The sequence below is a fragment of the Oncorhynchus masou genome, chromosome 6 (assembly GCF_036934945.1).
Source record: "Oncorhynchus masou masou isolate Uvic2021 chromosome 6, UVic_Omas_1.1, whole genome shotgun sequence".
Classification (NCBI taxonomy): domain Eukaryota; kingdom Metazoa; phylum Chordata; class Actinopteri; order Salmoniformes; family Salmonidae; genus Oncorhynchus; species Oncorhynchus masou.
In genome coordinates, this window is record NC_088217.1 from 75,710,540 (window position 1) to 75,723,318 (window position 12,779).

Genomic DNA, 12,779 nt, shown 5'->3' on the forward strand with positions numbered 1-12,779 from the left:
GCTTTTGTTTTTTGCGCATCACAGACACATCTGATTCAAATATTCCACTAATCCAGGTCTTCTCTCTGTCTGGACCATAATTAGTTGAATCAGGTGTGTTTCTGCAGGGCTGGAATGAAACCCTGCACTCCGGGTAGCTTTCCAGAACCACAGTTGGATAGTTTCCCCTCTATCTCTCTCTGTCTCTGTGCTCACTCTCTCAGATGAATAGCCTGTAGGTGTCCTCTCTCTTTTTGTATCTTATTTCAGACGGTTATAAATGTGTATCTAGACAGAAAAGATAAAGAAAGAGAGAGGAAGAGAGAGGTTGATAAAAATATATTTACAGCCATTTCCCCATAAAACTGATTGGCTTTGACATTGTGAGTGATGGGATTTCCCACAGACAACATGTGACATGCCTAAAGGGCATACACATGCAGAGAGACTGAGAGAGACCGATAGAGAGAGGGCATAGTATCACTTCAGGCCCTGAGGGCGGTTTCTGTCCCAGGATCCATCACTCTTGGTCGGTGTGTGCGCTCATATGGTGGCACCTGTGCCCTCTTTCTGGAAGTCTGGAGAGAACAAGAGAATACTGCTCACGTGATAGATCCAGTGAAGGGAAGACAGAGGTGTGTGTGTGTGTGTGTGTGTGTGTGTGTGTGTGTGTGTGTGTGTGTGTGTGTGTGTGTGTGTGTGTGTGTGTGTGTGTGTGTGTGTGTGTGTGTGTGTGTGTGTGTGTGTGTGTGTGTGTGTGTTAGTGATGCGCAGGTTGACTAATAACCTGCAGTCCACGCTATTATATCCGCGAGGCTCTGAAGACTGGGTTTAGGAAGGGGCAGAAAAAAGTGAACTCAATCCACGGAGGCAAAAAGGACATTGTCGAAGTTTAATTAAAAAAGACAAAAGCAGCGAAAGGAGAGTTGAAAATAAACAGAAGGGAGGGACAGAAAAGTAATCTTTGTAAAATATTTGGTGAAGTGGTTAAAAAGGATAATAGTAGTGCCAGCTGTGTTATGTGTGATGTTTGTGAGGCGCTATACAAATTCGACAGTCACAAGACGGGACTTCAAATAGGCTTATGGCATGTGAAGAAAACTAGCCTTCTGTTTAGATGGGTTAAATGTAAACTGACATCTGGACACAGACTGTAGGTCCATAACCTCTAACATAGCCTTAATATTAACTCCTGCAGAATTAAGCATTTATTGCCGTAATGTTATACACCAAATGTAGGCAAAATTTGGACTTGGGAACAGGTGTGAAGAAATGTGATTTATTTATTTCTGCCTCTTGAGATAATGGAATGCTCAGTTAGATACCATCTATAAAGGGTCTGTCTTCAACATAAAAGCATAATAAAATGTGATAGTATTTCAACCACATAAAATGTGCATCGAAGCCGAACTGAAATCTTATCAGAAACACGTTGGGTCGTTTTCACAGCTTTATTTTTTCCTTATAACCGGTCAAACTGATGTCATTTGGACATTTTGAACAGAAAATCTTCCCGTTGTTTTCCTTTGTGTTATTGTATGTTATCACAGTCCCGAAACGTATTTGATCCGCGAAAGAAAACTTTACTGATGTCAACTGTATATCAACTAATATTCACGCGTTCATTCTATCGATCTATTACACTATTCCGTTGAGCAAGGGTTTATTTAGTCTTCAAGGGCAACATATAATGACAGAAGAGAAACTACATTTATCTAATTATAGAAAAGTTGACTAACAAATAGCTTGCAAAAAATGTCCAAAATTATATGCAGAAACATATCTAAATCAGAAGGAAAAAAATCCTGCACCAACTGTCAAAAGATCCTGCACCCACTGTCAAAAAATCCTGCACCAACTGTCAAAAGATCCTGCACCCACTGTCAAAAGATCCTGCACCCACTGTCAAAAAATCCTGCACCAACTGTCAAAAGATCCTGCACCCACTGTCAAAAGATCCTGCACCCACTGTCAAAAGATCCTGCACCCACTGTCAAAAGATCCTGCACCCACTGTCAAAAGATCCTGCACCCACTGTCAAAAAATCCTGCACCCACTGTCAAAAGATCCTGCACCCACTGTCAAAATATCCTGCACCCACTGTCAAAATATCCTGCACCCACTGTCAAAATATCCTGCACCCACTGTCAAAAGATCCTGCACCCACTGTCAAAAGATCCTGCACCCACTGTCAAAAGATCCTGCACCCACTGTCAAAAAATCCTGCACCCACTGTCAAAAAATCCTGCACCCACTGTCAAAAAATCGTTCTGCCGTTTTTGACTGTAGCCTATAGTGCATTTTCTGTATTTGCGGGTTAGATATTGTGTGTGTGTGTGTGTGTGTGTGTGTGCGGCGCGTACATGCGTGTGAGTTCTATTTTCTTTCAGCCCAGAGGGAATGTGACTCACTCCAGCTACTGTCACAGCCCAGAGCGCCAGAGCGGCAAAGTTCACATAATGAAAGGGAAAGGGGGATACCTAGTCAGTTGTACAACTGAATGCATTCAACTGAAATGTGTCTTCCGCATTTAACCCAACCCCTCTGAATCAGAGAGGTGCGACGGGGCTGCCATAATCGATATCCACGTCTTCGGCGACCGGGGAACAGTGGGTTAACTGCCTTGTTCTGGGGCAGAACTACAGACTTTTACCTTGTCAGCTCGGGGATTCGATCCAGCAACCTTTCGGTTACTAGCCCAATGATTAACTGGGTGTGTGCGCGCGTGTGGCTCCCAGCTCTGTTTACATCCTGTTATTTTCCTCCTCTACAGAAACAAACAGAGAATTCCTGAGACTCGTGTATCAGGGCCTCTGTTGTGGTGGTGAAAAAACTGTTTGGATAAAGATGTGCACGCGATGATAACGTTGCTACCTCACTCTGTCTCTCATAATCATTATCCTTACCATTATTCGGTTTCACACAAACACACCCCCAGTTGCCGCTCGGTGGAGTCCGTCAGTTCACCGTCAGGACTGAAGAGGGAACCGTTGGCTTCCATGTTTGGGATTTATCTTACATTTTTATAACGGCACACACGGAGAAGAGGAGTGTGTTCTCTCTCTCTCTCTCTCTCTCTCTCTCTCTCTCTCTCTCTCTCTCTCTCTCTCTCTCTCTCTCTCTCTCTCTCTCTCTCTCTCTCTCTCTCTCTCTCTCTCTCTCTCTCTGTTCGCGTTGGGTGGGAACACACATCAGGGATTGTAGCCGTTCGTATTTAAATCGGGACGTTTACAAATGAATGGAAATCACCACCGACCAGGACCAAGGAGCCTATTCCACCTCCACCCACCCCGAGCTTCCCCGGTGCCCGCTGTGATTTAGTTCTCTGTTAACACTGGGACAAGCGTCTGCCCACCGACTGACTTCACGCGCGCCGGGCAGCAACATAGAGAAGAATGGAAGCGTTTTTCGCGGAGGTGAGATGGGCTTTTCCCCGGTTTAATATTATATTTCCCCGGTACTGGTTAGCCTAATTATATAAATATAAATTACGTGGTAGCCTGTCATAAACCTGTGTTGTGAATATCGTTTGGACATTTTTATTTGGTGTAGACTATGATGGTGGTTCAACGAGAATCTATTTATGGCCGACCCTCGACAGACACAAGCATAATAAAACTCTGCAAAAATACAGTAGGTGTAGGTTATGTGTCACAATATCGAAAACATTTGCTTTCTCGCTCTCTCTCTCTCTCTCAAAATGTAGGCCAATGTCATCAACACAAGTGAATGCTAGCCTACCTATCATATTAGACTAAAGTCTACTGACAGGATGTGCTAAAATGGCACCACACCACTCATCATGTAGCCTGCACAGCCATCCTCATCTGTCCATTCTCTCAGAGGAGGAGAGGAGTAGCCTAATTGGCTAAATGCAGACTGACCAGAAAATAGGCTAGTCTTTCCATAAAGCTGCGTTTCGGATTAAGACCAATCTGTTTAGGGAGAAAAGCGTGGTATTGTCAAGCTACTAACCTCCTGGGTTATTAGTGGCTATACTTGTATGATCAGTGGGAGGATTCTTTCTACCCTCTCTGGGGTGACTGTGTGGGGCTGTGTCTCGGAGAGGGAGGATGGGAGGTGTGGCTATTGCGGGATTTGAGGGGGGGAGGGGGGTGGGGGGGTGGAGAGAGGAGGAAGATGAAGGCGAAATGGAAGGATATGAATTGACTGTAGGTGAGACAGCGATGGCGATGGTTGTTATTATGGATTATTAACGCCATGTCCGAATCTCTTAAGTCAAAGGGGTTTTATTGGTTTTGGAAACCAATGCCAAAGCAAGTGAAATGAACAAAAGTGAGAAGAAACACAACACAACATCAACAATAATACAATTTAAAAAGCGTTACACAGCACTGGATTCCGTCACTGCAGAGAGAGAGAGAGATAAAGGAGAGAGAGAGATAAAGGAGAGAGAGAGAGAGATAAAGGAGAGAGAGAGATAAAGGAGAGAGAGAGAGAGATGTTTAAATTGCGTTGTTACCGATTCTCCCAGATCAATCAGCTAATTTACGACTTTTCGCTCTCTCTTTGCCAGCGGCGCTAACAGATCTCTAGTCCGGCCACCAGTTTGCTAGCCCACTGAGTTTGGCCCAGTAGAAAACATTTTTCTATAAACTACATGTGTTTCCTGCAGTATAATCTATTATATGCTAATATATTGACAGGTTGTTGTGACAACCTAAGCATAATAGGTTTAGACATGGCTGGTGTGTTCTTTGTTTCTAACACATAAAGCAGGGCCGCATTCTTTCCCAATTCACCCCACTCGGGATGGTGCCCAACCTCCCCACCTCCTCAGTCCTTCCTCTTCCTCCTCCTCTTCCTTCTCCTTTCTTCCGTCCTCTTTTCTCCTCACCTCCATCTCCTCCCTGTTTCTAATTCTTTCCATCATGGTGTCACAAACAAAGGCGGCACACACACACACACACACACACACACACACACACACACACACACACACACACACACACACACACACACACACACACACACACACACACACACACACACACACACACACACACACACACACACACACACACACACTTGTATCATCTGTGCATGAATGTGTTATCCTCTAACTGTAGGCTACTTACCCCCATCCTTGTTTATCTCGATCTGATATAGCTTTAACAACCGTCCCTTCTTACTGTGACGTCATTCATTCTGTGTGCGTGTACACTTCCAGTCAAAAGTTTTAGAACACCCCCATTTTCCCAGTTTTTATTGACATTTTATTGAATGTCCAGTGAATAACCTGAAATGGTATAAAGGTAAGAGGTAAACTGCCAGAGGTTTAAAAAAAAAGAGAAAAAAAAGTTTGGGTAACCAAAAACTGAAAAATAAGGTACATTTCAGAGTTGTAAAAAATGCCTTTTTTCAGGGAACAAGTAAAGGGTTAACAATTTACAGCTGTTCTGCAGCAATGGACATACATTAAGCCTTGAAAGTTGACGTTAACAATCCCTACAGGTGTCCCAAGGTTTGTTGATTATTCTCAAACCCTCTGTCTGTATAAAAGCAGTGTTGGAACAGACTGTTACTACACCCTCTTAAGCATTATTTGGACACTATTGTACTGCAGGAAGTAGTATATTGCTATCATAATGGCGAGAAAAAGGCAATTAACAAAGGAAGACAGACAGACCATTATAACCCTTGAAAGTGTAGGTCTTTCCTTTAGAGAAATTGCAAAGAAACCCAAGGCGTCAGTGAGTACAGTTTCCTACACCATCAAAAGGCACTTGGGAACTGGAGGAAACTCTGACAGGAAGAGGTCTGGCAGAGCCAAAGCCACAACAGAATCAGAAGACAAGTTTCTGAGAGTCAACAGCTTGCGTGATAGGTGGCTCATAGAACAACAGCTTCAAGCACAGCTTAACACTGGTCGAAGTCAGCAAGTCTCAGTTTCAACTGTGAAGAGGAGACTTCGAGCTGCAGGTTTGACAGGTCGAGTGACAGTATGAAGGCCATTGCTATGATGGCAAAATAAGAAAAAGAGACTTGCCTGGGCCACGAAGCACCGCCAGTGGACTACTGAAGACTGGAAGACGGTCTTATGGGCCGATGAAATCTTTGGTTCCTCATACAGGGTTTTTGTACGCCGTCGAGAAGCTGAAAGGATGGTTCCTCATACAGGGTTTTTGTACGCCGTCGAGTAGGTGAAAGGATGGTTCCTCATACAGGGTTTTTGTACGCCGTCGAGTAGCTGAAAGGATGGTTCCTCATACAGGGTTTTTGTACGCCGTCGAGTAGGTGAAAGGATGGTTCTTCATACAGAGTTTTTGTACGCCGTCGAGTAGCTGAAAGGATGGTTCCTCATACAGGGTTTTTGTACGCCGTCGAGTAGGTGAAAGGATGGTTCTTCATACAGAGTTTTTGTACGCCGTCGAGTAGCTGAAAGGATGGTTCCTCATACAGGGTTTTTGTACGCCGTCGAGTAGGTGAAAGGATGGTTCCTCATACAGGGTTTTTGTACGCCGTCGAGTAGCTGAAAGGATGGTTCCTCATACAGGGTTTTTGTACGCCGTCGAGTAGGTGAAAGGATGGTTCCTCATACAGGGTTTTTGTACGCCGTCGAGTAGGTGAAAGGATGGTTCCTCATACAGGGTTTTTGTACGCCGTCGAGTAGCTGAAAGGATGGTTTCTCAGTGTGTGACAGCAACTGTCAAACATGGAGGAGGAAGCGTGATGGTCAGCGGCTCTTTTCCTGGAACCAGAGTCGACGACTTGCACAGAGTGAGTGGCACCCTGAACCAAAATGGCTACCACAGCATTTTGCAGTGCCTTGCAATACCCTCTGTTGTGCACCTAGTTGGTCAGGGGTTCATCCTACAGAAAGATTATGACCCAGAACATACCTCCAGGCTATGGGGTTCATCCTACAGCAAGATAATGACCCAGAACATACCTCCAGGCTATGGGGTTCATCCTACAGCAAGATAATGACCCAGAACATACCTCCAGGCTATGGGGTTCATCCTACAGCAAGATAATGACCCAGAACACACCTCCAGGCTATGGGGTTCATCCTACAGCAAGATAATGACCCAGAACACACCTCCAGGCTATGGGGTTCATCCTACAGCAAGATAATGACCCAGAACACACCTCCAGGCTATGGGGTTCATCCTACAGCAAGATAATGACCCAGAACACACCTCCAGGCTATGGGGTTCATCCTACAGCAAGATAATGACCCAGAACACACCTCCAGGCTATGGGGTTCATCCTACAGCAAGATAATGACCCAGAACACACCTCCAGGCTATGGGGTTCATCCTACAGCAAGATAATGACCCAGAACACACCTCCAGGCTATGGGGTTCATCCTACAGCAAGATAATGACACAGAACACACCTCCAGGCAATGGGGTTCATCCTACAGCAAGATAATGACCCAGAACACACCTCCAGGCAATGGGGTTCATCCTACAGCAAGATAATGACCCAGAACACACCTCCAGGCAATGGGGTTCATCCTACAGCAAAATAAGGACCCAGAACACACCTCCAGGCTATGGGGTTCATCCTACAGCAAGATAATGACCCAGAACACACCTCCAGGCAATGGGGTTCATCCTACAGCAAGATAATGACCCAGAACACACCTCCAGGCAATGGGGTTCATCCTACAGCAAGATAATGACCCAGAACACACCTCCAGGCAATGGGGTTCATCCTACAGCAAGATAATGACCCAGAACACACCTCCAGGCTATGGGGTTCATCCTACAGCAAGATAATGACCCAGAACACACCTCCAGGCTATGGGGTTCATCCTACAGCAAGATAATGACCCAGAACACACCTCCAGGCTATGTCAGAACTACCTTAGAAGAAAAGAACAACACGGTAGACTTCAAATCATGGAATAGCCAGCACAGTCTCCATACTTGGTTTGTCATGAACTGGGCAGAAGGGTGAAAGCAAAGCAACCTACAGGTGCAACACCTTTGTGGGAACTTCTGCAATGGTGTTGGAAAGAGTTTTCCTAACAATGTTTGATTTCCATTGTAGAAAGAATGTGTGTCCGGCTGTTATGTCAGCAAAAGGTCGCTACTTTTATCAAAAAATGTAGATATAGAGTCAAAAATGTTGATACAATTTTGTTAAACAAAACAATTCCATGGTTTCTTTATTTGTCTCCAATTGTTTATCTGTTCTATGCTTTAATTTCAGAGTACATTAAGACAATAAAATGTGAATTTCAATAAAAACTGGAAACATTGTGGTGTTAGTACTTTTGACCGGTTGTGTGTGTCTCCATGGGCGTTGTTAAAGATGTAGTACATTTTCTACACTGTGACATCACACCTCCATATCCCCCGGAAACAGTGGAAGGGGAGGCCTGACCGATAGGGGTCCACCACAGTCCACCATGGTGTTTGTCCTTCACTGGTTGCCCTTTTCTTGTAGCAACAGGGCACAAATCTTGCTGCTGTAATTGCACACTGTGGCATTTCACCCAATAGATATGGGAGTTGATCAAAATCGGGTTTGTTTTCGAATTCTTTGTGGATCTGTGTAATCTGAGGGAAATATGTGTCTCTAATGTCATACATTAGGCAGGAGGATAAGTGCAACTCAAAATGTTTGTCCCATTTTGTGAATTCTTGGTTGGTGAGCGGACCCCAGACCTCACAACCATAAAGGGCATTGGATTCTATAACTGGTTTAAGTATTTTTAGCCAGATCCTAATTGGTATGTCAAATTTTATGTTCCTTTTTGATGGCATAGAATGCCCTTCTTGCCTTGTCTCTCAGCTCATTTACAGCTTTGTGGAAGTTACCTGTGGCGCTGATGTTTAGGCCGGGGTATGTATAGTTTTTTGTGTGCTCTAGGGCAACAGTGTCAAGATGAAATTTGTATTCGTGGTCCTGGCGACAGGACCTTTTTTGGAAGACTGAGGAATACTGTCAGGGCACAGGTCTGTCAGAATCTGTGCAGAATATCTAGGTGCTGCTGTAGGCCCTCTTTGGTTGGTGACAGAAGCACATTTGACTACAAATTCTAGTAGGGTGAGGGCGGGTGCTGAAGACTTCTAGTGGCCTTGCCAATTCGTTCTAGTGGCCTTGCCAATTCGTCGTTAAATATATATGTTGAAGAGGGTTGGGCTTAAGCTGCATCCCTGTCTCACCCCACTGCCCTGTGGAAAGAAATGTGTGTTTTTGCCAATTTTAACCGCACACTTTGGTTAAAATTGTTTTAAAAAACACCAATTTCTGGGCCTCCCGGGTGGCACAGTGGTTAAGGGCGCCAGCTGTGCCACCAGAGACCCTGGGTTCGTGCCCAGGGTCTGTCATAACCGGCCGCGACTGGGAGATCTGTGGGGTGACGCACAATTGGCCTAGCGTCATTCGCATTAGGGAGGGTTTGGCCAGGAGGGATATCCTTGTCTCAGCACGCACCAGTGACTCCTGTGCCCAGGGTTGCCTCCGACACATCGGTGCGGCTGGCTTCTGGGTTGGATGCGCACTGTGTTAAGATGCAGTGCAGCTTGGTTGGGTTGTGTATCGGAGGACGCGTGACTTTCCACCTTCGTCTCTCCCGAGCCCGTATGGGAGTTTTAGCAAGAGACAAGATAGTAGCTATTAAAACAATTGGATACCACGAAATTGGGGAGAAAAAGGGGTAAAATTAAAAAATAATATTTTTTTATTAAAATAAAATAAAAAAACACCCATTTCTTTCCACAGGGCTGTGGGGTGAAACAGGGATGCCGCTCTCTCTCTCCCCCCTCTCTCTCAGTCCCAGTGGCTGGGGTAAATGCTATACTGTGCCATATTGATTCAATGTAAGCATGAGAGTGGCACATATTGTGTGTGTATATGTGCATGCGTCCATGCCTGCGGCGTGTGTGTGTAAAGTACAGTAGTGTATATGAACTAATATATTTACTCTTATGAAATCTGTTCTGAATGAGTTATGACTGCCAGACCTCCTCTCTTTAAATGAAACAGAGGACACACACACACAGGACTACTAATTTAGCTGGGTGGAGACCAAACCTCTGGGGGTCCTTTTCATCATCATTTCATTTATTTTCATACCTTCATGATCCCTCCATCTCTCCCTCATACAGTCCCCCCCCTCTCTCACTCTATCATCCCCCTTCCTTCCTTCCTTCCTTCCTTCCTTCCTTCCTTCCTTCCTTCCTTCCTTCCTTCCTTCCTTCCTTCCTTCCTTCCTTTCTCTCTCTCTTTCTGTCTGTCAGTCATCCCTCTGCAGAGTATCTCTCCCTCTATCCCTTTCCCCTTTCTGTCTGGACAGAGAGAGAGATGGCGATGGGGTCCAAATCTCAACTGAGGGCGTGATTTCAGCTTTAGTCTCTAAACCTGGCAACCCAGGCAGAAACCCTGACGCCACACTGGCAACCCGAGCATTAAATGTCAGGTGACATTATCCTTCTGTGGCCTGCACAACCCCCCTCATATTTAGATCAGTGGTGTGAAAGTCTGTGTCCTTGTGTGTGTCTCTCTTTCTCTCTCTGTTGACTTCTGTGTAATGTGTGGCAGTGCTTCCCCTACAGATGTATAGGCGGTGCCTCTCTCTGTTGACTTCTGTGTAATGTGTGGCAGTGCTTCCCCTACAGATGTATAGGCGGTGCCTCTCTCTGTTGACTTCTGTGTAATGTGTGGCAGTGCTTCCCCTACAGATGTATAGGCGGTGCCTCTCTCTGTTGACTTCTGTGTAATGTGTGGCAGTGCTTCCCCTACAGATGTATAGGCGGTGCCTCTCTCTGTTGGCCCCTGCCTATAAGGATGAGTTGGGCTTCTATTGGTGCAATTGGTCATTTTCATGCCAGAGGATTTAGATGTTGTGTAAGGGGCCTGGGCACCCTGCCTGGACATTAAACTAGGGGAAAGACTGTTGTGTAGTTTAGTGTTGAGTGTGTAGTGGAAAGCGGGAAGGGTATGTTATAGTCGTGCATAGAGTGTATGCTGGTAAATTGGAGAGGAGCGAGAGAGAGCGGTTGTTTGAGATGTATGACCCATTTCCAGCAGAACCAAGCACATTCGTTCTGCTTAGAGCTGCATCAGCTCTGCCTCTCTTCATCGCTCCGTCTCACTCTTGTTATCTGCCCTCTCGCTTGTCTCTCTTTTTCCTCCCCCACAATCGCCGATCTCTTCATCCCTGGTACATGTCCCCGGTCTCTCTCTCTCTCTCTCTCTCTAGGTGTGGGAGTAGTTCTCTATCTTGGATCTCGATTCCCTTTACAGAATTCTTTCACATTCTTTCATCTCCCAGCGTTCTTAGCTGTTTCCCCCGGGATGGTCTCTCTCTCTCTCTCTCTCTCTCTCTCTCTCTGTCTATAGGCATGGGAGTAGTTCTCCATCTTTACAGCTATCTTTCACACTCACTAAAAACACCAACTCCCAGCGTCCTTAGCTGTTTTTTCACCAAGAACACCATCTCCCAGCAACCTGAAGATGCTAAAATGTAAAGGGTTAGATATGTTGTTGTTATCCCATATAGTAGGCTATTTTACACCTCCTTTCATGTGCTGCTGATTTATTATTCTGCTGTTTCCATGGCGCTCTGGTTGCCATGGCGTTTCTGAGGTTTGACTGTAGTTTAATCCAAGATCAGAGAGTATGTGATAATTAGCCAACTGCTCAAAATTAGGTGTGAATACACACACACACACACACACACACACTCATGTACACAATAAACACCCAGGTTAATCCGCCAGGCTGCTGCCTCTCTGTGTGTGATGGGGTCTAAGTTGCCATGGTGTGTTTTAGCTGGTTCAGAACAGTCTCAGATGAATCATTAATGTGTTCTGAGTCACAAGGGACAGAAAGGAGCTCCAGCTTTAAATAACCTGAACTGCACTGAATACGCAAATAGAAGTCATTATACTGATCATAACTAATCTAGTACAATAGCTCAATAGACTCCCTGATGTGTGTGTGTGTGTGTGTGTGTGTGTTCACTGCCAGGTGTTTGGTACCAGATCTGGTCAGATCTGACTGTACAAAACATTAAGAACACCTGCTCTTTCCATGACATTGACTGACCAGGTGAATCCAGGTGAAAGCTATGATCCCTTATTGATGTCACTTGTTAAATCCACTTCAGTCAGTGTAGATGAAGGGGAGGAGACAGGTTAAAGTAGGATTTTTAAGCCTTAAGACAATTGAGACATGGATTGTGTATGTGTGCCATTCAAAGGGTGAATGGGCAGGACTAAATATTTAAGCGCCTTTGAACGAGGTATGGTAGTAGGTCCCAGGCACACTGGTTTCTGTCAAGAACTGCAACGCTGCTGAGTTTTTCACATTCAACAGTTTCCTGTGTGTATCAAGAATGGTCCACCACCCAAAAGGACAACCAGCCAACTTGACACAACTGTGGGAAGCATTGGGGTCAAAATGGGCCAGCATCTCTGTGTAACGCTTTCGACACCTTGTAGAGACCGTGTCCGGATGAATTGAGGCTGTTCTGAGGACATCTCAATATAAGGAAGGTGTTCCTAGTGTTTGGTATATATACTCATATATACTATATACTCAGTGTATTGGACAGGTGTCAGGTCCATGACAACACACACACACACCACTCCTAGTGTTTGGTATACTCAGTGTATTGGACAGGTGTCAGGTCCATGACAACACGCACGCACACACCACTCCTGCCAAACACCCATAATCTGCTGAGTGCATCACCTTGATGATTGTATTATCACCTTTAATGGAATGTTACTGGAGAGAGAGAGGGAGAGGGAGCGAGGGAGGGGAGAAGGTAGCGAGAGAGGGAACGATAAAGAGTGAGAGAGAGGGAGCAAGAG

The 12,779-nt window shown here is 45.3% G+C and overlaps 1 protein-coding gene across 1 annotated transcript in view; it reads left to right on the top strand.

The window, feature by feature from the left end:
• The first annotated feature begins 3,333 nt into the window (after positions 1–3,333).
• Positions 3,334–12,779, top strand: part of LOC135542636 (unconventional myosin-X-like) — a 70,164-nt gene continuing 60,718 nt past the window's right edge. Inside the window, 1 exon segment of the mRNA XM_064969742.1 lies at positions 3,334–3,395. Coding sequence (XP_064825814.1) covers positions 3,375–3,395 — 21 coding nt within the window. The 5' untranslated portion in view covers positions 3,334–3,374.